General features: G+C 36.6%; 4 protein-coding genes across 4 annotated transcripts; 1 reads left to right on the top strand and 3 right to left on the bottom strand.

Moving 5' to 3' along the window:
• Window positions 1–83: 83 nt before the first annotated feature.
• MONOS_1594 (uncharacterized protein) lies at window positions 84–7,266 on the top strand (the record flags this gene model as incomplete). The annotated part of the gene is made up of 1 exon (XM_067868842.1): window positions 84–7,266. The coding sequence occupies exon 1, from the start codon at window positions 145–147 to the stop codon at window positions 7,264–7,266; it is 7,122 nt and encodes a 2,373-aa protein (XP_067720680.1). The 5' UTR covers window positions 84–144.
• A 5,767-nt stretch (window positions 7,267–13,033) lies between these two features.
• On the bottom strand, window positions 13,034–14,709 carry MONOS_1593 (uncharacterized protein). Its single transcript, XM_067868831.1, has one exon. It carries the CDS (start codon window positions 14,632–14,634, stop codon window positions 13,432–13,434), a length of 1,203 nt encoding a protein of 400 aa, XP_067720679.1. The 5' UTR covers window positions 14,635–14,709; the 3' UTR covers window positions 13,034–13,431.
• A 1,697-nt stretch (window positions 14,710–16,406) lies between these two features.
• MONOS_1592 (uncharacterized protein) lies at window positions 16,407–20,202 on the bottom strand (the record flags this gene model as incomplete). The annotated part of the gene is made up of 12 exons (XM_067868822.1): window positions 20,174–20,202; window positions 19,994–20,122; window positions 19,375–19,929; window positions 19,151–19,313; window positions 19,004–19,089; window positions 18,791–18,934; window positions 17,763–18,708; window positions 17,351–17,602; window positions 16,981–17,124; window positions 16,679–16,915; window positions 16,500–16,572; window positions 16,407–16,419 (listed from the first exon to the last, which is right to left on the bottom strand). The coding sequence occupies exons 2-12, from the start codon at window positions 20,111–20,113 to the stop codon at window positions 16,407–16,409; spliced, it is 2,733 nt and encodes a 910-aa protein (XP_067720678.1). The 5' UTR covers window positions 20,114–20,122; window positions 20,174–20,202.
• Window positions 20,203–20,228: 26 nt separating this feature from the next.
• On the bottom strand, window positions 20,229–22,774 carry MONOS_1591 (uncharacterized protein). Its single transcript, XM_067868813.1, has 2 exons — window positions 22,682–22,774; window positions 20,229–22,592 (listed from the first exon to the last, which is right to left on the bottom strand). Exons 1-2 carry the CDS (start codon window positions 22,755–22,757, stop codon window positions 20,551–20,553), a joined length of 2,118 nt encoding a protein of 705 aa, XP_067720677.1. The 5' UTR covers window positions 22,758–22,774; the 3' UTR covers window positions 20,229–20,550.
• Between the last annotated feature and the right edge of the window lie 157 nt (window positions 22,775–22,931).

The following is a 22,931-nucleotide window of genomic DNA, read 5'->3' as shown; positions in this document are numbered from 1 at the left end:
ACTTGTTTATTTTATGCATGGTTATGTTCGTTGTTTGCATAAATCTTTATTTAAATTTCTAGAGATCAAAAATAGCATTACATTTTAGTTTTTTCTACATTATCATTGGCACATTTTATCAACGGGAAATCATCAAATATTTTGATGAATTTCCAGCAAGGGGAGTTCATTCTTCCCTTTGAACAAATTGCTGCTACCGTTGAAACGCGAACATTGCAAATGAATGCATTATTATCTTCTATCGAAATTAATAAAGCAGAAAGTGAACATTATCTTTCATTGCTTTCAAATCTCAAAGAAAAACGCTTCTCTTATTCTGAATTGCGAGACAAACTCAGTAAAAAGGAATTTAAATTGAACAAGAAGAAAAAAGAACTAAGATCGTTGAAAACCGTCTTGCTTTCAGATATTCAAAGAATTGCAGAGAGATACGTTTCCCTTGCTAAATGCACATCAGCAAGAAGTTTAGGATTTTGCGGAATGCTTGGAACATCTCAAAAAAGTTCTGAAAGTCAATTTTTTAGCATTTTGAAACTTCTTGACAAAGATAATTGGGACATTTCTTCTGTAATCGCAATCGAAAAATATAGCAAAGTACGATATGAAGAGATTGATTATATTTCAAAAGGAATTTCTCATCAAAACGGAATTGATATTCCTCAATTCTCGATTGATCAACTTTTTTATTGCCTTCGAAAGAATATTCATTCATTGGAGACTTCAATAATTAACTATCTTGCAAATATGTCTCATTGTCCAAGAAATGACATTGATAGGAGAAGGGAATGCGTTGAATTAGGCTCGACATGTAGCAGACATTCATTAACACCAATGAAAGAATCTTCGCAAGTGAATACATCTCCTCCTTATTTTTCAGCAAACAGGAAACTGTCCTGCAGTTCTTCTTCACCGTCGATGGATTATTTACTTCATTCGGACAGTTCGGATTCCATTCAAAGCACACCTTCTTTCATATTTCATTCTCCTTCAGTTCACATAGAATCCCCTGTCAGTTGTCCGTTTAGTGCGCTTCAATCTCCCATCATAAATGCTTCTCCAAGTTCTCATCTTGTCTATTCTTCTTCGCCAGTCATCTCTTCAGCCACGCAAGCGCAAACACATCCAGACACCCCAATTTTACATTCATTGGCTTCAGATTTGTCTACGCCTGCTATGCGAACTGCTGCTTTTAACACGCCTGACATATTTTCGACTGACTCCCACGTGAATTCGAGATCTTCTTCAGCCTCTTCTTCGCTTCAGCTATCAGCTTCAAGCTCATTCAGAACACAGCACTCATCGTCTTCTCAAGCAAATGAATCGTCTTTGTCTTCTTGCTCCTCAAACTGTGCTTTCTTCTATCAACTTTCACCATTTCTGTCATTTTCCTCTCACAATAGGGACTTGCACTATGCTCTAAGCAGCAAAAGACTCAAAGCCGAAAAGCTGGCTTCGACTCTTCGCACTGAAAAAGGCAGGATTTTGTGCCATTTGCAGAGCATCTTTCAGATTGGCTATGTTTGGCCAAAAGCAGCAAAGCAAGCTAAAAGAGAACGGAAAAAGCAAAGAGAAAAAGATTCGTCCTTCGGATTCTGCAAGATGGAGGAGGCGGAAGAAGAAGAAGAAGAAGAAGAGGAGGAGGAGGAGGAGGAGGAAGAGGAAGAGGAGAATGAACAACAACAAAAAGAAGAGGAAAACGAAAAAGAGAAAAGACCTCATTCAATAAATGCCAGTAAAGATTCACACGACATTTCCATAAATCCAGATAAGCCTTGCTCTTCAGAAATAAGTCCCTCATCTGACAGAACAAAATCTTCAATAATTCAACATTCTTCTCATTCATCACTTCATTCGTCATCCACCTCTCTCATCAACCCACCTCAAAACACATTTGCTCCTCCAAACATTCGATCTGCTGCACAAACAAGCAATCCACACACTCCGTCCGAAGGGCAGATGAACCCATTCACTCAGGACAGCCATTTGCAGTCACATTCTTCCATACACTCCAATTCTTCTTCAGAAGTTGCGTCTCTTCAATCGTCGCTGAACAACATCGACTCAGAAAACTCTGCTGCAACAACAGAGCCCAACATAAATACGTCTTTGACCTTTCTTCCCTTAAGAATCGCCAAACAGCCCAGCCCCAGCTCTTCTTCTGCATCTGCGCTGAAGAGTCTGCCCAGCACTTTCTCTCAAGCCCAGCCGTTCCAGTCGTCCCGTCCGTTCAACAGGAAAAGAGACACTTTTGTCGTTGCAACAGGCGGACTGTGTATGTTCCTGTGGAAGAAGAGGAAGGATGCGCTTACCAAAAGACGCCGCATGGAAATGCTGTTAGCGCTGGATGTGCAGAAGGAGAAGGCAAACAGCAGCCAAAACAGCAATGAAAATAAAGGGAAGACTGAAGCCCTACAGGCATCGAACAAAGTTGGTGATTTAAAAACTCTGAAAAATGAAGATGTAAATTCAAAGAAGAATCAGAAATGCATAGCTACAAAGACAGTATCAGCTGCAGTTACAGCATCGGCAGTAGTGACAGCAGGAGGAGGAGGAAAAGAAGAGCTTGGGTGTATAATTGAAATGCACAAAGACGAATTGTCACGTGAAGATCTCATAAAGCAAGCGCTGATGTTGGATGCAGTTGAATCAACAGTGCTTTGCTGCGAAAAAGACACATTCAGTTTGAACACACAGGATCCAACAGCCACAACTGCTGACGAATGGAAAAGCAATGGAGACAGTCAGAACGATTTATTGCCTTTCAAAGCAGACACATCTGATCAAGAAATACAAAGAAATGCGAATTTGGAATGTGTCGGTGCTCAAACACCGAAAAGCGTCGTGCTGCCAGATGAGTACGAATACGAGGAAGTGGAAGAGGAATATGAAGACACAGAATCTGCTAATGAGCATCCAATGGAAGAAGAAGGCAAACCAATCAGCTCTCAAACAGCTGATCACTCTCAGTTTGCTTCAAATGTTCCAATACATCCGAAGCAAAACCAGACAGCTGATTTTACTGCTTCTTCGACTTCTCGTCATTTGCATGCATTTTCTGTAAAAAGCCTTTCAATTTTCAGCGAAGAAGAGCTTGACGAGGTGGAGACACAGGATTCAGACACTCAGTTGATCAACTGCGAAAGACGAGATCTGTCTGAAGTGTCGCTTCCTCTTTCAGACTCATTACAAATGGAAGGCAAGCAACAGAAACTGCCAGGCAAAAACAATACTTCAATTCAGAGTGTATCTTCTCCCTCAAACGTGGCTGCTTCTCTTCTCGCAGACGCTGTTCATTCTGAAGTCTTTGCTTCTCCTGCAAACCATTCCCACCTTTTCCCGCCTTCCCAATTTCAGACATCTGCTTTCAGTACCTCCAATTCGCCTCCTTCTGCAATGCCTTCTTTGTTCGTGAAACCAGAATATCCCTCAAAGATGAAGGACTCTTGCACCTCTGCTGATTCGCGGGATTTTTCACATTATCACTCAACTGCCGATGCTTCTTCAACCTCGCCAAATTTAGTATCAAATGCACATTGCAATGGAATGCTGACTTCAAACAGCCAGTTGAAAGATTCTATTCAAACAGCTGCATCAACAGCAGAATTGCCGATGCAGTCAGCAACATGCTCATTCCATCCAACAAAACTTCTTTCTTCTTCTTCGTCTTCTTCTTCAAGAGTTAATCAGATTTCACGCAAAAGATATTTGGATAAGCTTTCCTCACAAAAAACAAATGGAACAAGTCCAAAATACACCAGCAATGCTCAAGCCATCAATCAAAAAAAGCATCTGTCCACTTCAGCGCTCAATAATTTGTATAGGTACAAGCCAAATGATCAATTTTTTTCATTCATCCAGAAATTTAATAACAACGCACCAAACAACCCGCAAAACATACAAGCGCTTCTTGAATTGGTTTCAATGCAGCAAGACGAGAAACGGTCTCCTGCAGCGAAAATGGCACATCACAACAGCGATGGAAATATGCTCGACAGATCTGCTGCTTCTCTCTACAGCAGCATCAGCAACACTTTGCAGTTTTCTCCTCAGCTGACTCAACGTGGAACACCCCTTTTCAAAAGTTGTGCTTTCTCATCATCACACAAACACCCAAAAACGAAGATAACATACCGCAGTCCGCATTCTCAGGAGCTGAGCCCGCTGTTTTTCATCGCAGGCCTTTCGTTTCCTGCTCGTTTTGATTCGTTTGACATCGACACGTGTGAATTTCCTTGCTGGACAAATCATATAAGCACATCAGACTACACAAAAGTTGGATGCTTCTATGAGAAGAATCAAAAGGGAGTGACTGTGCTCGAACCGATTTATTCCATTGGAGCACAAAACGAAAGCATCATGCAGAATAAATACTCATCGACAGATCCAGTTTTTGAAAGAAATTCATTTGATCAGCATTTTCACTCAGAAACAAATGAATGCACAGAACAAACTGACATTAGGCACTCAGATGAAATAATCGATTTGAAATCAAAACATTGCTTAAAAAATTGGAAGCATCGTGTTCATGTAAAAAGATCAAATGCTCTCTCCTCAAAGGAGTCTGATTGCATTATCAACCGAAACAAGCAGAAGGTCAGCAATTATTTTGAATATGCACCGAATTATCAAGACGTCCATCGTATTTTTTGTCCAACTCTAGCCCCATCACCTGGAATGAATGGAATACGCGATACTGAAGTCATTTCGTCTTCGACAATATCATCTCGTACTGCAGATCAAAACGCAGCAAACAACTTATTCCCTGCCTTATCTTCTTGTTCCCACTCTCTCAGTACTTTCACTCCCCTTCATCTTCATCCTATTTCTGCCTCTGCTCATCCTCAGCCTGAGACATGTGCTGCCTTCCAACCTGAACGAACGTCAGGAGCAATTCCCAAGCAATCTCCGTCTCCTATTTCCAGCCCTGCATTTCAAGGCTGCAAGGCCATTGTGGACTATGTGAAGCTTCTGCCCCCTCTTTCTTTCTCGTCCTTTGAGAAGATCTCCACCGTGCTTGGAGTAGTTGCACACCTTCTGCATCTCTTGTCTGTCTATCTACGCTCCCCTCTGCCTCACCCTGTGTTTCCTGCTCTTTCCCGCTCATTTGTGATGAACGGTGGATGGAGAGCCAAAGAGGAGTGGGGGAAGCTCTTTCTGCTACATTCGTCCATCGCTGATCTTTCACACGACGCTGCATCTTTTGCACTTGCTGGCTCAGGCACAGATTTGGATCTTGTCAGAGAGCTAGTGATTCAAGGGAAGCAGTATCTCGGAACACATCCAAGCCAGCAGCTCAGCAGCGATAGCTTTGATGCACATCTTCTTAACCCTATTTTTTCTTCACTGGCAAAACATATAACTCGTGCGACTGTGCTGAACATACGGGGATCTTCATCTGTTTCATCTTCTTTTCCCAAAAATTCCTCTTCTTTGCGTTCAAACAGCTCGTCTTCTTCATCTCATTCTCCAAGCAAATCATCTGATTTCTGTTATCATAATGACTCCTTTGTGTACTGCCCACACAAAAGCTCCCGCAGCACTCCTCCAGCACGCATCCTGCTGGCTGACTTGCACACATCAATGCCGATGGACCGCATCACAGCCAAACCGCCAAAGGTGAGCAATGAAGCACCAATCAGCATTGGCTCTGCAATCCAGGCCTCGCTAAAGCTGTTTGGGTCGTGCTTTACTTCTGTTCTCAGCTTGAAAAAGAAAAGAAATTCGCTTCGTTCTTCGCAGCGAAACAGCTCCAAACAGAATTCTCCTGTTGCAACATCTGCAAATCTGTACCCCATTCACTCGACTGCAAAGAGCATCAGTCCAGCTTTGCAGTATTTAAAGCAGTGTGCTGTTCCTCAGAACAGACAAGGAGGCATCCTCCAAGAATTGGCACTTCCTCTTCGCCAGTCGTTCTCTTTCACACCTTCTTCACCTTTTCCATCTCCGTCTCACTCTCCATCTTTGGCCTTGCCCTCGCCCTCGCTCTCTTCCTCATCCTCATCCTCGTCCTCATCAGTATCATCATCCGTACTGTCATCTGAGGATCGCTCTGCAGTAAACTCTTCCAATGCTCATCAGACGAGCCCACTGGACACTCCCATCCAAAACGACACAAAGCGCCGACGCGCTTCGAATGCTTCATTTTCAGAGAGATCGATTAAGACATTCGCAAATACTGACAGAGCACTTGCACAGCGTTCGCCTTCTTTCAATCGCTCAGTATCTTCCACTCCTCAGTCAACGAGTCCGTTGTCTTCCTCTTCTCCTCCTTCTAATTCTCCTGCTCCCTCTTATTTGTCTAAGAATAATGTGACAACAAAAGAAATTTGCAGAAACAAGTGCGAATGCATAGACAGTCCTTCGAATAATAATCTGCCCAGAAATTCAATTGATACAATCAACAATGCATCATTAAATAACAGTCAGCCTGCCATCCATTCGCAGAAGTCGCCTCAATCACATTCACAGTCATGCACCCCTGTTAATCCATCAGAAAAACCACCTTGCTCAAAAGATAAGCCAGTATTTGATGCAAACGCATTCAAAACTCGTCCAATTGCGTCGCGTCGCAACATCCCAACAGCCGTTTGCCCTTCTCTTGGCAGCTCTTCCTTCTGTTCGTCTCTTCTGCCTCCATATTTCCCTACAACGCCTTCAGATCTGTCGTCTCTGGCAGATGCCATTTCGTTGGCGAAGTCTGTCTCTCCTCTTCCTCCTAAGAAAAAAATTCAATCTCCTTCGCCTCCAAATCCTCGTTTGTCCATTTCAGTCGATGAATATCCTGAACATTTTGAGCAAACGGACTCAAATGCCCAGAAGAAACAATTAGATGCGTCTTCGGTTTCTGACTGCATTCGCCGTTGCTCTCGTTCAAATCCAACGAAATATCACTTTTTTGCGTATCGTCCAACATCTTTCCTAACTTTTCCTTTGTCTCAGCAGTCCATTTCGATTCATGTACCTCCTCAAAGCCGTGCTTTGAATTCTTTGCACAACAAAACTATTTTGTCTGCACTGCCCCTCTCTTATCTTTTGCATTCGCACAGCAATCAGCTGTCAAACGGAATCATCTTTCCTCTTTTTATTGACACGCATTCAGGAGCAGTTGCACCGAATGACAACGATCTGAATCAATTTCAAACAGCTGTGTATTTATTGTGGCTTGACATGGAGTATTTGCGTTCTGTTGTTGGACTCCCACCTTCGGCACACCAGCAATTTCTAGAATCTCTTTTTGAGATATTTTTTTGTGTTCACGGATTTTAGTTACGCATGATTCATGCGGTTTATGTGTGTAATAGATTTTGCTTTATTTGTTTATTTTGAATGTTAATCAACAAATATTAAAAATTGTCGCACTCGAATTATGTGTGATATTGTTACGTTAACGTTTTACAATGGTTGAATTAATTGTTGTCTTTTCTCATTTATTTTTTGTCAAATGATTCTTTTTGTTTTATTAAAAAAATTTCATCCATTGGCTATCTTCATGATACCACAATTGAAGAAAATCTAAATTATCCTTTATAGTCTTTGTCACCAAAATTAAAACCAAGAATTTATGAAGCGCAAAAATTTTTGAGTTCAACTTTACTGGACCAAATTTGTCTGTTTTTAATTTCATCGCAAAAGACAATAAATGGATAAAACAAGTGAACAAAACTATTTCAATTGAAGGTTATAAAGCACATCAAAAATAAACATAATTTTGCATGTTTAAGTTCTTGTGAACGATTTCATCTTCTCTGAGCTTGGCTGAACAAAAACATGCAATGCAGGAGATTTAACGAAGAAAAACAACATGCATAGAAATGAAATGATTAAATTTTTTATTTTAATTATTTTTATTGTAGCTCAACACATAGAAATATCTTAAAAGCAATTGAAAAAATGATAAAAATTTAAGTGCAAAAGAGTAAAAAAAATAAATGAAAAAAAGAAAGAATATTTTTTAAATTTTGCACTGATGAATGCAGAGAATGAAAATATCCCTTTGTAAGTTGAATCATGAAGAAAAAAGAAATAGGAAGTTTTGTTAATTAAATACTGAAGCTGAGAAAGCTGAAAAGACGGATGATCATTTTATACAAAATTTTAATAGAGTGATATTTTTATTAGAACCTTTTTTTTAGTACACAAAAAAATTTTTTCGTGTTTGAACAATGAATATGCATTAAAATATGATTAAAAATAAACAAACACTTTGGGAATGTTGTGAAACTATGTTTTCGAGAATATTTATTATCTTCTCCATTTTTCTAAAAAGATCTAGAAATTTTTATTTTTTGGAACATGATCAAAGACATGCTCTTCTTTCCACGAGCTTTTGAATTTGATAATTTTTCTTGTTGATGTTGTTTTTAAACTTTTCTTTTTTTTATATTTTTGGTTATTTTAAAACTTTGAGAACTCATTTATTCAATAGTTCTTACACCCCACATTTTTTTTCTAAAACTCAAATATTCGCAATGGAAACAATATTTTCATAATTTTTTAAAAATAATATTAAATATTTCAGTTCACATATATATGTATTTGTGCATGATTAGTTTAACACGAAAAACAAAATATCAACTTTTTCATTTTGCGTGTCAAATATTTTTTGTTAATTATTTTCTCTTCCTTGCATATTTGCTACTAACAATAATATTTTGTTTGAACATAAGAAAATGGTGAAAATATTATTAACTTGCGATATGGGGCATAATTCTTTCATTTATGAAAAAAACAACAATTAGTTCCAAACTTTTTCCACAACCTTATCATGAGAAATCTTTCATTCTCATGTCAAAAAAACATAGGAAAAATTACAAAATTACAAAATTAATTAAATGTGCAGAATAGAACAAAATTCATTAAGCAAAAAAATATCGTCACATATTTCAATTTTACCATCGTTAAAAAACCCGGGAATTTTTCAAAAACCCGGACTTCATGAAAAAACAGTTCACGATTATCATGTCAAAAAGCATTTTCAATAATTGCATTATTTCTCGTTGTATATTATCATAAATCCATAATCAAAAAAAAAAACAAATCACATTTCATTGTTATTGAATAAACATCGTTAAAAAAATTCTATTTTGAAATATATTTATTTCTCAAAAAGAAAAAAACTTAAGCATTCTCCAATTGTCATATTTTTCATTTTCACAATTTTTTGACACTTTGATGATTCCTTTAAGAAGCCTAAACTAAAAATCATAATTAATACTCACTTTCATAAAAAATTGATCAAAAATCAAACCCATATTAATGGCTATTACAAAAGAATTGTCGTTACCAGAACTAAGGAAAAAGTTGGCAATTTCCGAAATCAGAAGGTAAAAAACAACATCCCAAAAAATATTTGAACTGCGTAAGGATCATATAATAACAAGAAAAGTGGCTGTTGATTCTGGCACAATATCAAATGGCTCATGGTACAGAGGAATAGCGGCAGAGAAGCAGAAAAGGCAGGCGGGAGTCAACGGAAGACCTCCGATAATTACGCCAGATTTAATAGAAAAAATCGAAAACCAAGTTATTGTTCATCTCTCAAAAGGTAAAACAATAAGAGTTAAAGACGTGCACAAAATGGTTTATGTTTAATTTTTATTATAAAAATTAATTTTTTTAAATATTTTTAGATTGTGGAGCATTTGGAAAAATCCTCAAAAGACGAAGAAGCGAAAAAAAATACCAAGTTTAACTGCCGCATTCTATGTTATTCAAAAAAGTTCTATATTGAAGTCAGCTGTTTCAAGGCAATTGGACACTGCAAAAATATCTTCCCAATCTTCTGATTCCGTCAGAAAGTGGTTTGATGAACTTTCGCAGATTGTGAATGAGAAAGAAATAGTCCCATCAGGTATCTTTAATTTTGATGAAACTTCACTTCATCTGGGTGAGGATTCTTGCAAACTTGTGGTATGTCTGCAAAACCAGAAACCTCCTTCGACTCCTTCTCCGAAAAAGACTTCGAACACAACATTGTGCTTATGTGCCTACGCAGATGGCTCATGTTTGTCATCTTTTCTTCTTTGGCCTGCGAAAAAAATTCCAGTGGAATTTCGTATGCTTTCATCGTTCAACATAAATTATATCTTCGCATCTTCAGGATGGATCACTTCAAAAATCTTCGAAAAAATTATGCTTGATTATTGGCTTGATAATATTGAAAAAAAGATGAAAGATGGAGGAATGAAATTTGCATTGTTCCTGATGGATAACCATTCTTCTCACAACAGTGAAGCTGTTGAAATGGTTGTAAAAAAGAAAAACATCATCATAAAAAAGTTTCCACAGAATTTAACTCATCTTCTACAACCGTGCAATAATTCAATTTTTGCACGATTCAAGAAAACATATAATAATAGCTTCAAAGCTCCAACTGATCATTCTTCTGCAGCGTTTCGCTCAGCCATCTTCGATATTCTTCTAGAAGCTCTTTCTGCTGCGGTCGCACCTTCAAATATTAAGCATGCATTCAGGCAGACGGGCGTTTGGCCGGTCAAAGCTGCTCCGGTTCTTGAAAGAATAAGTGGAACACCTGAAAAGGAAGCATCATTGAATGACAATGAGAATAAAGAGCAGCTGTTTGGTAGATTTTCTCCAAAGAAAAAGAAAATTGAAGATGAAAAAAAAAGATATTGTGAAAATGAATCTATTCAAAAGATGAAAGAAATCAACTGTGCTTCCATTCTTCGAAAAGAAAAAAGAAACAATCGAGAGAAGATTCATTGGATTTGAAAAGAAAAGAAAAGAAAGAAGAGAAATTGGCGAAAAGAAAAGAAAACAGTTGCAGGAGAAATAGCGACAAAATGAAATGGAAAAGAAAATGCATGAGGATTGATTATGACGATGACGCAAATAATCAAAGAAAGATATCGAAGATATAACGAAAATTCTTCAGACAATTGTTCATTGGTTTGAACGACAAACAAATGCAACTCAATCAAATCCTTGAAAAGTGCATTTATCATGAAGAATATATTTTTTTATTCGTTATTCATATAACAATTGTTTTCTTATTTCAGAAAAGTCTAATAAAATAGAAATAATTGAAGTTTATTAATTCGTATTAATGTTTGAGGCATAGAGTTTTGAATATAAGCAATTTTATTTGCGAACAAACACAAGTGGCATGGAAATATAAGAAACAAACAACAAATTCTAACTTTCGATTGCACAAAGCCAAAAAGCAGTTAGAATTTCTTCTATGATTAAAACATATAACTCAATAAATATTGAAAGAACAGATATGATTTCAATTGATGTATGAATCATACCTGCTTTTATATTAGTTTGTATTGCGGAAATCATAGAGGAATACTTGTTTTGAATAAGTTTGAATGCAAATTTAAAAAAAGGCTTCTCCGGGTTTTTGAAAAATTCACGGGTTTTTTAACGATGGTAATATAATAAGCTTCAAAATTCCGAAACAAAAAATTATCTTCAAACGTTTCTTTAACCATACAATATCGCAATCCAAACAAGCAGTCTTCATATCCTTCTTCCTCCATCTTTTCATAAATGTTTCTTTTGATATCTTTTCGTTTAACTTACTCTTCCTTTTGATCCATCTTTCTTTTCAATCTTTCGCAAAGGCCTTTGAAAAAATCTTAACAATATGAAATTTGCGAGTATTTGACATTCAGTTGAATTGTCTCCTCCAAAACAACATCAACAGCCCCGCTTTTCAACAATTCATCAACTTCCACAGTTTTGTTCATCACAGCGCAAACAAAAAAGCAACTGCACGTATCACTAATTTCTCTATGATAATCCTTTGCTGCTTGAAATACTAGAACAACACTCCTGACAACCCCAAAACATTCTTCATTCCACATTTTGCATGACATTAAATACGTGACCAATGCAGAAATCCACGAACATATAATTATCACATCTTTTCTTACAATTCTTCTTCTTTCTTTCCTCTCGTCTTTTCTCTTCCAATTCACACACTTTGTCAGCTCTTCTTATTCTCTTGTGGCCTCGCTTCCGAAATGCAACTCATTCACAATCATATCTTCCAAAGTATATTATCATTCTCAAATCTGCACACCAAAAATTGCCAAATTGATTGATAGGCAAATCGAGTCAGGCTGTGATGCTCTTGATGATGTTGAATAATTCCTACAATCGCGTTCAAATACAGTTCTTTATCCAAAAACTGATAAGAAAAAAAGAAAAAAGAAATCAATGATCAAAAATGAATTGAAATCCTCGCACATGATAAAGTTCAATGCAACTAAAAGATAACAGAGCCAATTCCACCTCTTTTTGTGCTTTTTCGCTGATTTCTTTGTTTAACGCAGCTTTCAGAAGACAATGTATGCAAACATGCAGCAGTTCTTCTGATATTTCATATTCACGATTCATTACGTTGCATTCGCAAATATTAGCCAAAAACTTTTCGTTATTTCCTTCTTTTTTCTTCTCTTCATCAGCAATCATCTTCTCGAGCCTTGGGCACAATGAAGAATCATCAAAACATGATGATGAAATTCTTTTCAAGACTTTGAAATATCCAATATGCTTCAACAATGACAATGTATCCTTAATCGATAATCCCTTTAATTCAATCATTTTACATATTTCATCAAATGTTTCTTCCAATAAAATGGATATAAATTCGTTTCCATTCATCTCTTCCAAAATATAGCTCATTTCTTCGATTTTGACTTTCTGTTCATTCTCATCGCTATCTTCCAGTTCAGAAAACAGTTCTGTAGATATAAACGTTATAAAACATATTTTTTCGCTTTCTAAATAATTTATTGCTCAAACTTGTAAATTTTTCCATCATTCGAAACTTTCATTTTGAAATAAAAACCAAAAATTGTTTAACAATTGTTTTCACGGAAATGAAATACATCATAAACAAATAGCACTTTATTTCAAAAGTGTCAATTAGTTATTTATACCAAAGAGTTTCTGAGATATGTAAAAATAAAATCCAGAAGTTATAAAAATGTTTTTGATATGGGACGAAATATAATGCTTTATGAATTTTGTTCCATTCTGCTCTAACAAATATTTTTCTCAATTTTAGAATATTTCTGTATTTATTTGACATGTGAATGAAAGACTTATAATGATAAGGTTGGAGAAAAAGTTTGGAGCAAATTATTGTTTTTTTCCATAAATGCAAGAATTTTGCCTCATATCTTCTTCAAATTGATTCAATTTTTATAAAAATCAAAATAAAATAAAATAAAATAAAATAAAATAAAATAAAATAAAATAAAATAAAATAAAATAAAATAAAATAAATAAATAAATAAATAAATAAATAAAAAAACAATTCAATAAGGAAGCTCAAATAGCATGAACTTGAAACATTTTTTTTGAAGAATTCTCAAATTTATTTTCATCTTGGATATCTTGCCCAATCATTTAATATCTTTCCTTCAACTTCATTTCTTTTTCTTTTTCAATATAATTTCAATATTCATTGCTGTCTTCATCATCCACATTATCTTTCCAATTCCATGTGTGGTTATATTGATATTTAGCGTACTCATTTAACGACATTCCACCTGCACTTATGCAATCAAAAAGCTGTTCATAACTTTCATCTATTGATTTCATTTCCCTTTCTTTGAATTCATAATAAGAAGCTGCATCCTCTTCCTCTTCCTCTTCCTCTTCCTTTTCTTCCTTTTCATCTTTGACAAGTTGCTCTGCTTCCACTTTTTCTTGATCTTTATTTTCAAACATCGCACAAACCATACAAATTCTTGGATCACATTTTGTGCATAGCCTTCGTTTAATTTGTTCTTCATTTTTGGCTTTTAATTTTCGATCTGTAAAAAATGGTGCAATTCGTGCATGCAAAACATCTATTACCCCTTCTTCTTCACAAACATCGTTCATCATTGCTGTCAATTCCCCGCGAAAAGGCTGAGGAAGGCATTTATCTCCCATCGTATCGTATCCCATGGCTTTCCTGAAAAGCGATTGCGTCCGTGCAGCAGGAAACGATCGAGCCCATCCGCCTATCAGTGCATCTGAAGCACTCAATTTTAGTTGGTCATTTGTTGTTTCACACAACAGCGAAGCTATTCTTCTCATGACATCTCTTTCCGTGCACCGAGTAATTGACTCGCGAGTTTGCCTTTCAAGCCAACTACTGACACATTTAACTGCGCATAATTGGAATTTCGTTATCATTGCTTTAATACTTTCCTCTTCGCAAAATAGTCCGTCTGCCATTTGCTGGAAGTTTGCTTCACCAGAAGAGTAAATATCATCGCAACTTGCATCAAAAAACTTGCTTCCAGAGAAAATCGCCTTCCAATCATCTTCTGTCCAATTTCCAAGCAAATAGCCAAGTGCTTTCTGAACAACGTTGTCCATGTTCTGAAACAAATAATCAAATGCCTTTCTTTGATAGGAAGCTAAGCTCTGCAAACATTCAAATGCTTTTATTGCAATTGAGCAAACCGGACCGTGCAAGTACACAGGAGGAGTCCAACAAGAAGAATTACCATTGGGTGGCTCAGGAAATGTTTGTGAAGAATCATTCGGATTTGGAACTGGAATGAATGAATCGATTGTTAAAAGACTGTTTTCATCAACATCATTGTTCAATTTCATAGAAATTTTAAACGAAGACAATTTTTCCGCTATCTCCAGTGCTTCCATAATAACTGAAGGAATTCTGTTGGATAGAAGACCATATAACCATTCACAAATTTTTGCAGGCTTAAAATCCCCAAAATATGGAGTTGCTCCTGGGCGAATAATTCAAATATTCAGTTATCATATAAACAAGCAAAAGAATATCACACCACAATCAATTGACAGAGACCGGAAATATGCTAAAGTGAATAAACAAATATCTTCATCTTTACATTTTCCCAAGTTAATAAGCTCGTCTTCAATTTTATCTACCCTGGAGTGTGAGTCAAAACATGAAACGGATATTGCAAGATGCTTTACCGATCCAAAAAGACGATCAACACTCACAGGAAATGTAATTCGTTCAAAATGGTAGTCAATACAACCATTTCGGAATAAATATCCAAAAAGCCGAGCGGCCAAAAGCTCAATTGGTTTTTTCATATTTCCACATGTTTCTTTCAACTTTTTCTTTAAACTTTTGATCGTTTTGTAATTGTAAAGATTTGAGCTATGTGGATCAACAATTTTTAGTAAATGATAAAGCCTTTTCATCAGATTCTCAAGCTTCTCCCCTTCTGCCAATATTATTCCTTTGAAAAAAGAAAGCCATCAAAAAGAAAAATAGCTTGACATATTTGAAGCACAACAAAATACAAACCTTCCATCAAAACTTTTATCTCGTCTTTTGTATTTGTCCAAACTCTTTCTTCGATTTGTTCTTTTTCTGTTTCTTTAATATTTGTTGCATTCATCATAAAAATCGTTTCCACTTTCTGGTTTTCCTTCAGTGAAATTTTAAAAAATGTTGAATTTTTTTTATTAATAATATTCATTATGGTTATGTAATTTTGATTTGGGATGATATTTTTTGATTTATGAATTTTGTTCCATTCAGAATTTTCGAACAAATCTCTCAATTTTTTAATTTTTCTAAGTGTTTTTGCATGATAATGTTTGACTTATTATGATATGAAAGTGGAAAAAGTTTGGAACAAATCGTTCTTTTTTTCATCAAAGTAAGAATTTTATCCCATATTTTAAAAATACTGAATGAAATGATTAACTTCCATTTTTTTGTTCAATAAAACAATTTTTGAATTTTTGGAAAAAGTTGAATTAATCGACACTGTTTTGATCACGCCCATTATATTTATATATATATTGTTTTTATTACCTTTAATAAGATCTGAATTGAAGATTTTTTAGCGTTTTATGACTTATTGTTTTCGCGTCTTATTTGCTCGGGTAAAGAAATGGCAAATAAGTTAGGGTTTTCCTTGAAAATCCAATTTTTTTTGAAAATGAATGAAAAGAAAGAAAATGGTTTTTTCTATTTGAATGAAGTTATTATTAAAATAAAATTTGAATACATCAAATATTTTTCATTTTATATGTTGGGAAAATGATTATCTATGCCTATTCAGGGTGTCGGTTGTGTCTCCTCTAACCGAATTTTTTCTTTATTCAATATTTTTTTTTCAAAATTCATGTATATATTTTGCATAATCACATTAGACTTGTTCTGAAATGAAAGTGAAAAATATTGGAACAAATCGTTGTTTTTTCAAAAAAGCAAAAACTTTGCACCATTTTTACCCATTCATTCATTTCACATTATTTTATTTTTTTCAAACAAATAAAAAATATTAGCGATACAGGAAATTCTTTTTTAAGCAATGAATAGTACATTCTACATAAATAATTGCAAAAAATCCAAAATAATAACTTTTTAAATCAATAAGCATCAATAACTTCAAACTCAAAGAAAGATATCACAACCCCCAAGATAGTAATCAACCATGAGACCTACAGGAAATATTGATAAATCAAAAATTCGGTTATTAACAATGAAGGAGAAGTAAACAAGCAAATATAAAAAAAAATACCCTTGATTTATCTTTGCAAATAACACTCGGAGCACTTGTTCTTTTTGCTTCCAGCTCAGACTCTCCAATGAAGCTTGAAAAAAAGTATTGAGAAATGAAGAATAATTGCAATCGTGTTTATATTTCACATGCAATTATTTGTTTGCTGTGTCAACAAAAATTTAAAGGAAGATGCAAACTTTTATCATTCTGCTTCGACAGCGCCTTCAAAGGATCTTCAACCCCGCTCTCAGAAAAATACGATGTTTTTGCCGGAAATATCGAAGAATTAGATTTCTGTTTGGGTGGTAAACTTGCTATTGCTGATCTTCCACTGGCTGAGCTGGACTTCTCTTCTGAAGGAGCCTGCGGCTGTGGCGTGAGCAGCGAGTCGCGCTTCATCTCAGGTTTTCCTTTCGACTTTCCTTGTTCAGTTTCTTTCAACAACCACAAAGCAATCAAATGCGCGTGAAAGCTATTAATCTTTCGAACAGAAGCATACCAGCGAAAGAAGTCTTCTCAACTCTGACGTATCCAGCTGCCGAGGCAGAACGAGGATGAGCGAAGGAAGACGTTCCACTCAAACTCATCGCATTTCGCGTTTTCTCCTTTTCTTCTTCCAGCCACTTCTCAGACGGAGTAAGGCCTTTTTCAAAACAACATTTGGATTAAAAAAAAATATGGAAAAAAAAAATGAAAGGAAAAAGAAAAACTCTTGTGAAATTTAGCAAAAGGAAAAGAAAAGAAAAAAAATTCGAAATATAAATCACATTAAAGAACATTCAGAATATTTCATTTCTTTCAATAAATTTCTTCTTCAAAACGAGCATTTCTATTAAAATAATTTTGGAATCAGTCAAATTCATCGCTACCTTCTCTATCTGAAACGCCCTTTCTCTGAGACAAGAAGCTCCTCTGGAGGTCAGTGCTCGAAGGAAGAAGGCTGCTGTTTGGCGGAGGAGGCCCCCTCTCTTTCCCAATCGACAAAAGCGAAGACTCTCCGCGCCTCGCCTCTTCTGCTGCTTGGATCTGACTCAGCTTCGCCTTCACCTGCTGCTCGTGCTGCGTCTGGTGCACTTCAAACTGGATCCCAATCGGCAGCGGACCTGGCCCTGATCCTCGGCCTATGCACATATTGGAAGGGGAAGATGACAAGAAGGAAAATTTAAAAAGAAAAAAATCATCATTTAAATTGAAAAAAATGATTTTCATAAAAATATCAAAGAATATTTAACACAGAAATTTTTTCATTTTTGAGATGAAAAAGCAAATGTGAAGACAAACCAGGTGCGCCTTTTTTGTAAGGGAAACGAGGTTGTGGCGGCGGAGAATAGAGAGAAGGAGACACATGTGCAGCTGACGACGAAGAGCGCGATTTGCGAGAGGAAGTTCGTGCAGAAGTGTCTTTGCCTTTCGAAGGAGTGATTGCATTGGATTGGGCAGATTGCATTGCTCCCTCTGCTTTCTCACCAGAAAACGATGTAATTCCTTCCCCTGCCTCGTTTCTCTGCTCTTCTATCAAATCTGCATCGTGTTCTTCGTCTTTCGATGATGTTGGAACATAATTGCGTTCAGCCTCATCTGCTCGTTCAGACATAGCCTGTTTTGAAGACTCAGCAGCTGTGCCTTCAAACCCCTCTTCGTCTTCAGCCTCTTTCCACGAATCCATCAGCCCGTCGGCTGCTCTGCTTCCAACGCTCATCCCTCCTTTCTTTCTTTTGTTCCGCTTTGCCTCTTCTCTCCTCATACGAACTTCTTCGTCTTCCTTCTCAAACTGCTCTGTATTAACATTGTCAGTCTCTGTTGGTGCATCATTTGCTGAAGTCACATTCAATTCGGTTGAAACAGCATCTGCCATTTTTTTATCATTTCCCTTTCTAATTTCATTTTCCATTTTCTTGATTTTTTGACCAATCTGCTTTGGACTTGACTTGAAAGCGCTTCCTTTCGTGTCAGATGTGCCTCTTGCTGCTTTTCTTTCTTCTTTCTCCATTTTGTGCCAAGTCAGAAACTGCGACAAGATTGATGGATCAGTTCCGCCTCTTCTCTCTGAATCTTGTCTTTTCCGTGTGTCATCGCTTCGGCCACTGGGAGTTTTGACGTTTGGCGAAGAAGCATCAGACAAAACTGAAACAGAAGAAGGATATGACATCTCTATTTGAGTGTAGTCTTGGTCATTTGCACTGGAACGAGGTGAAGTCCTTTGAGATGCATGAAAAGAAAATAATTTCTGTTTCAATAATATGAAATATAAAATGGAGTATAACAACATGTTTTTAAGAAAATGCTAATATTTGTTCTTATAATCAAACCGATGCCCTCTCTCTTAAAGACTGCTCTTCTTGTCTCTGCTTCTCTTCTTCAGATGCTCTGATTTGCGCCCTAACTGTTTGAAGAGCCTCAATAAGAAACTGCTCAACATCACTTCTTTCATTCAGGATTGTCTGAGCTAAAAGCTGTTTTCACATAAATTGAGATCAAAAGCATTCACTTCCTTTAGCAAAAAAATGAGAGATAAAGCAGACTTTTATTTTGTTTTCTTCTTCAATTCTTAAATTCAAAAGATGCCTTAAAGTATCAGCTTCGCTTCGTGCAATCTCAACTTCCAATTCTTTAATGCCAAATAAATAATTTCTTAATAAACTTGCATTCGGAAACAATTCAATCAGTACCTGCTCTGTGTGCAAGTGCACGCCTGTCTCTATTGAAAGTTTCTTTTTCTTTCTTCAGTTCGTCTTGAAGTTCGCCAACTTTTGCGTTTAACTTTTTGATATCTTCAGAATTTTTCTGTTTGACTTCGGCATAAAGCTCACTTTGATGCGTTTGCAAAGAAACCTGTGATATAAAAGTACCAAACATTAAACAAACAAAAGATTATCATCAAATTAGAGCAAACTGTTCTCTTTATCTTTTCCAACTGTTCTTTTAGCTCAGTATTCTCGTCTGTTAATTCTCTGCACTTTGCTTTTGTTTGAATTAATGATTCCTTAAGCGAAGCATTATCGTTAATCAATTCACGAGAAACTTGATTTAGCTTCTTTTTAGCATTTTGCATTGCATTCATCTGAATTTCCCGCAATTCTGCTTTCATTTCATCTTGCATTTGATGCTCTTTCTCCATATGTGTTAATTTCAATGCTTCAATGGTCGCTTCAAAATCCTTCTGCGCCTTGGTATGCTCTTCGCGAACTCTTTCAACCTCACTGCTTAGTAAAGAATTTTCTTCAACAACTGAATCGAGCTTTCTCAATTTTTGAGCTTGCTGTCTTAATGTTTCATCCTTTCCTTTAATCTCCTCTTGAAGCTCTAGCAATCGCGCGTTGTACACTGCCTTTTCAATATTTGGAGTTGCTTTAGCAATTCTATCTTTTTCTTCTATTTGTTTTTGAAGTTGTTGAATAGTCTCTTGAGCTTCTTTAAGTTTTTGCTGAAGGAAAGTACTAACATCAACCTGAAACAATTGAAAAATAACAAATAACTACAAAAAACAAAGCAACACAATAGTAATGCAAAACTTTGTCTTGTAGAATTCTATCATTCTGTATATCTAATTTTTTAAGATCCTTTTCAAGCTTTGCAATTCGTTCATGCAACACATCTACAGATTCATTATCAGCTTTCTGCTCATCAGTCATAATTACTAACTTTTTATTGAAAACAAATATTCGACAGTGATTTCAAAACTGAAAAAATACCTGAAAGTAACTTATCTAATAATTTTCTTTTGGGTTTCCAAAAAAATAATTAATCAGTTTTTTATTTGATTTTTGGTTAATCATTAGTTTTTGAAGGTGTTAATATTTTTTTTCTTTATCAGAAAAAAAAGAATAAAAAAATGAAGAAGATAGAATTTCAAAAAACAATGAGATGAAAAAGCTGAAACGGGAAATAAGTCTTTTTGTAAAAAAAGCAAACTATCAGTGGAGAAACAATAAAAAATACATTTGAATGCCAAAGAAATGGTTAAGCATCCAAATGTACAACCGAAATGCTTTTTTTCAAAGCAAAATTTGTAAGCATAAAATAGGAATAGATGACAATTTCCCGATTCAACTCAATGAACGAGCTGACATTACCGACTGATGTGTACCGGCTGTGGGTTGTCGTCGTCATCGTCTTCTGTCTCGTCGTCTTCATTTTTTGGTGTCTCAATCTTCTTCGGTGTTCCTTCAAACTGCTTGTCTGGTGTCCATGAAGGCTCTGGTGTAGATATGGGCAGATTCTGCATGTACACAAGCTCTGCCTGCTCTCTCCAGATTCGCTCTTCCTGATCTTCATCATCAGAATGGTCAATGACAATTCGTGGATAAGGGAATTCAAGCTGAACAGCATCGCCGTGGCAATACAACTCCGCTGCTGCTATCCATTTCTGAGGGAACGGAGTAATCTCTTTGATCTCCTTTGCCGGCATCTCATCCAAAGAAATGTAGAGTTTTTCGTCTTTGCAGTCCAAATAGAAGTCAATGCAGCTGCCTTCTTTCAGTTGGTATTTCTCTTGTCTCGCAAATATCCTCTGCTGCTCTCCATTCACAAACACCGACAGATCCTGCACATCCACAACAACAGCGCCTTTGAGCGAAGTCAGCGTCTGCCCAGGCATCCACAGCGACTCATCAACAATCCCCAGAAGCATCGGAGTAGATGGCGCCAGATGCTTAATCCGCATTCTCCAGAAGAATGAAGATCCTTCCATCACTTCGTCAGTCACACCCATTCGACGCCCCACTGCATCACGCTCATAACTCAGACACAGCCCGTGATCACTCACAGCCAATCCAGCCGCACTCTTCTTCTCGTTGAAGGCGAATGCATAGCGAATGAAGATAGGCGAGGTTGGGATGTGCAACGTTGTCAGATGCCTTCCTCGACCACCCGAAGTGGTTTGCAGCGATGAAGCATACATTCCAGATGAAGAAATAGAAGAAGCTGCAGATCCCAGTTGTCCTGATTGGACTAGTGATGATGAGAGAGTAGTCACAAATGGTGTGCCAGACATATAAGAAGGAGCAGGTGTTCTTCCAAGAATGTCGATGGTAGCTTCATTTCCACTTGCAGTGCCAGAGATCGAAGAATAAGGAGAAGCTGACTGAAGCGGAGGAAGGAGCGGAGGTGTGGTTGAGCCCAACACGGAAGTTGGCATTGGTGAGATGGATAGGGGAACATGAGAAGGAATTTGCTGGAAAGAAGGAGGAGAAGGTGTTGGAACAGACAAGAAGGGTGCATGCTTGAACGATGATGACATCATGGATGATACCATGGGAGAGCTTGATACAGGGTACGCAGAGCTACTATGGGATGGAGCCATTAAATAGTTTTGTGCAGAGATTGTTGGAGATGTAACTGAAAAAGGAGAAGAAGATGAAACACGGTCAGGAATGGCATATGAAGTGGATCCTGTGCTTGGGACTGCGAAATCTCCTTCTGTCTGAGCTTTAAGCATCGAAGCAGGAGGAGTGGAGAATGAAGAAAAAACAGAAGCTTGAGGTGATGTTGCTGGATATGAAGAAATTGGACGATGACCAGGAGATGGTGAAGCAAATACTTCATCTTTTTGATGCTTTATAGTTGGTAAAGGTGCTTCTCCAAACGTAGATGAGCCAGTTTGGGCAACATGAGACTTTATTTGAAGCTCCTGCCTTTGCGTTGTCATGCTGTTTAAAGGTCTATAAACTCCAATTTTATATGTGACGGGTTTGTCAAGAATAAAAGTAATGATGAAATGAGCTTCTGAAAGAGGTGGTGAATGAACATCCAACCCTTCTGCTTCGGCTTCTCGCTGGGTAAGGTAACGAAATGGCACTTCTTGTGTGCTAATAATTTCTCTTCCTGAAAAGGCTAGATCGTGAGAAGTGACTTTCACATTGAATAATGATTTACTCAGTGGTGTGCCAAGTGGAATTGGCGTCTGAACTTCGCTCATTGCCTTGATGCATAGAACTGCCTTTTTGTGAAGTCTAACAACCGAAGTAACTTGGATAAGTTCAGAAAAAGTGTATGAAACTCTTGCAAGCGGAAGAAGAAGAGAAAGGGATTGAATCTGCTCCTGACGTTCAGAAAAACGCTTTTCCATTGCATCGACACGAGATTTTAAAAAAGAAATTGCAACTTGCAAGTCTATTCATTTTTGATTGAATAATAAAAAAAATAACAAATGTTTTAAAAATAAAAATTTCTGAGATTGTATCATTTAAATAGCACCAAACTTGCTATTGCATCTGATTCCTGATCGCCTTCTTTTGTGCGAGATTGTTCGATCTGATTTGAAAGTTGATTATTCATATATTTTATGTTATTTTGAGATCTGATGACCATAATAAGAAAAGTCATAACATATTCTCCAGAATTAATCACTGAATGAGATTGCTTTGAATTCAATTGAATGTGCAATTTAATAATTCACAACAACAATAAATTGACAGATTTTATCCATGGACTCTATTTTCGTCTGAACGA

The sequence above is a fragment of the Monocercomonoides exilis genome (assembly GCF_001643675.1).
Source record: "Monocercomonoides exilis strain PA203 chromosome Unknown scaffold52-633478, whole genome shotgun sequence".
Taxonomy (NCBI): domain Eukaryota; phylum Preaxostyla; order Oxymonadida; family Polymastigidae; genus Monocercomonoides; species Monocercomonoides exilis.
The sequence above is the reverse complement of the archived record's forward strand: the minus strand, read 5'-3'. Positions and strand labels throughout refer to the sequence as shown.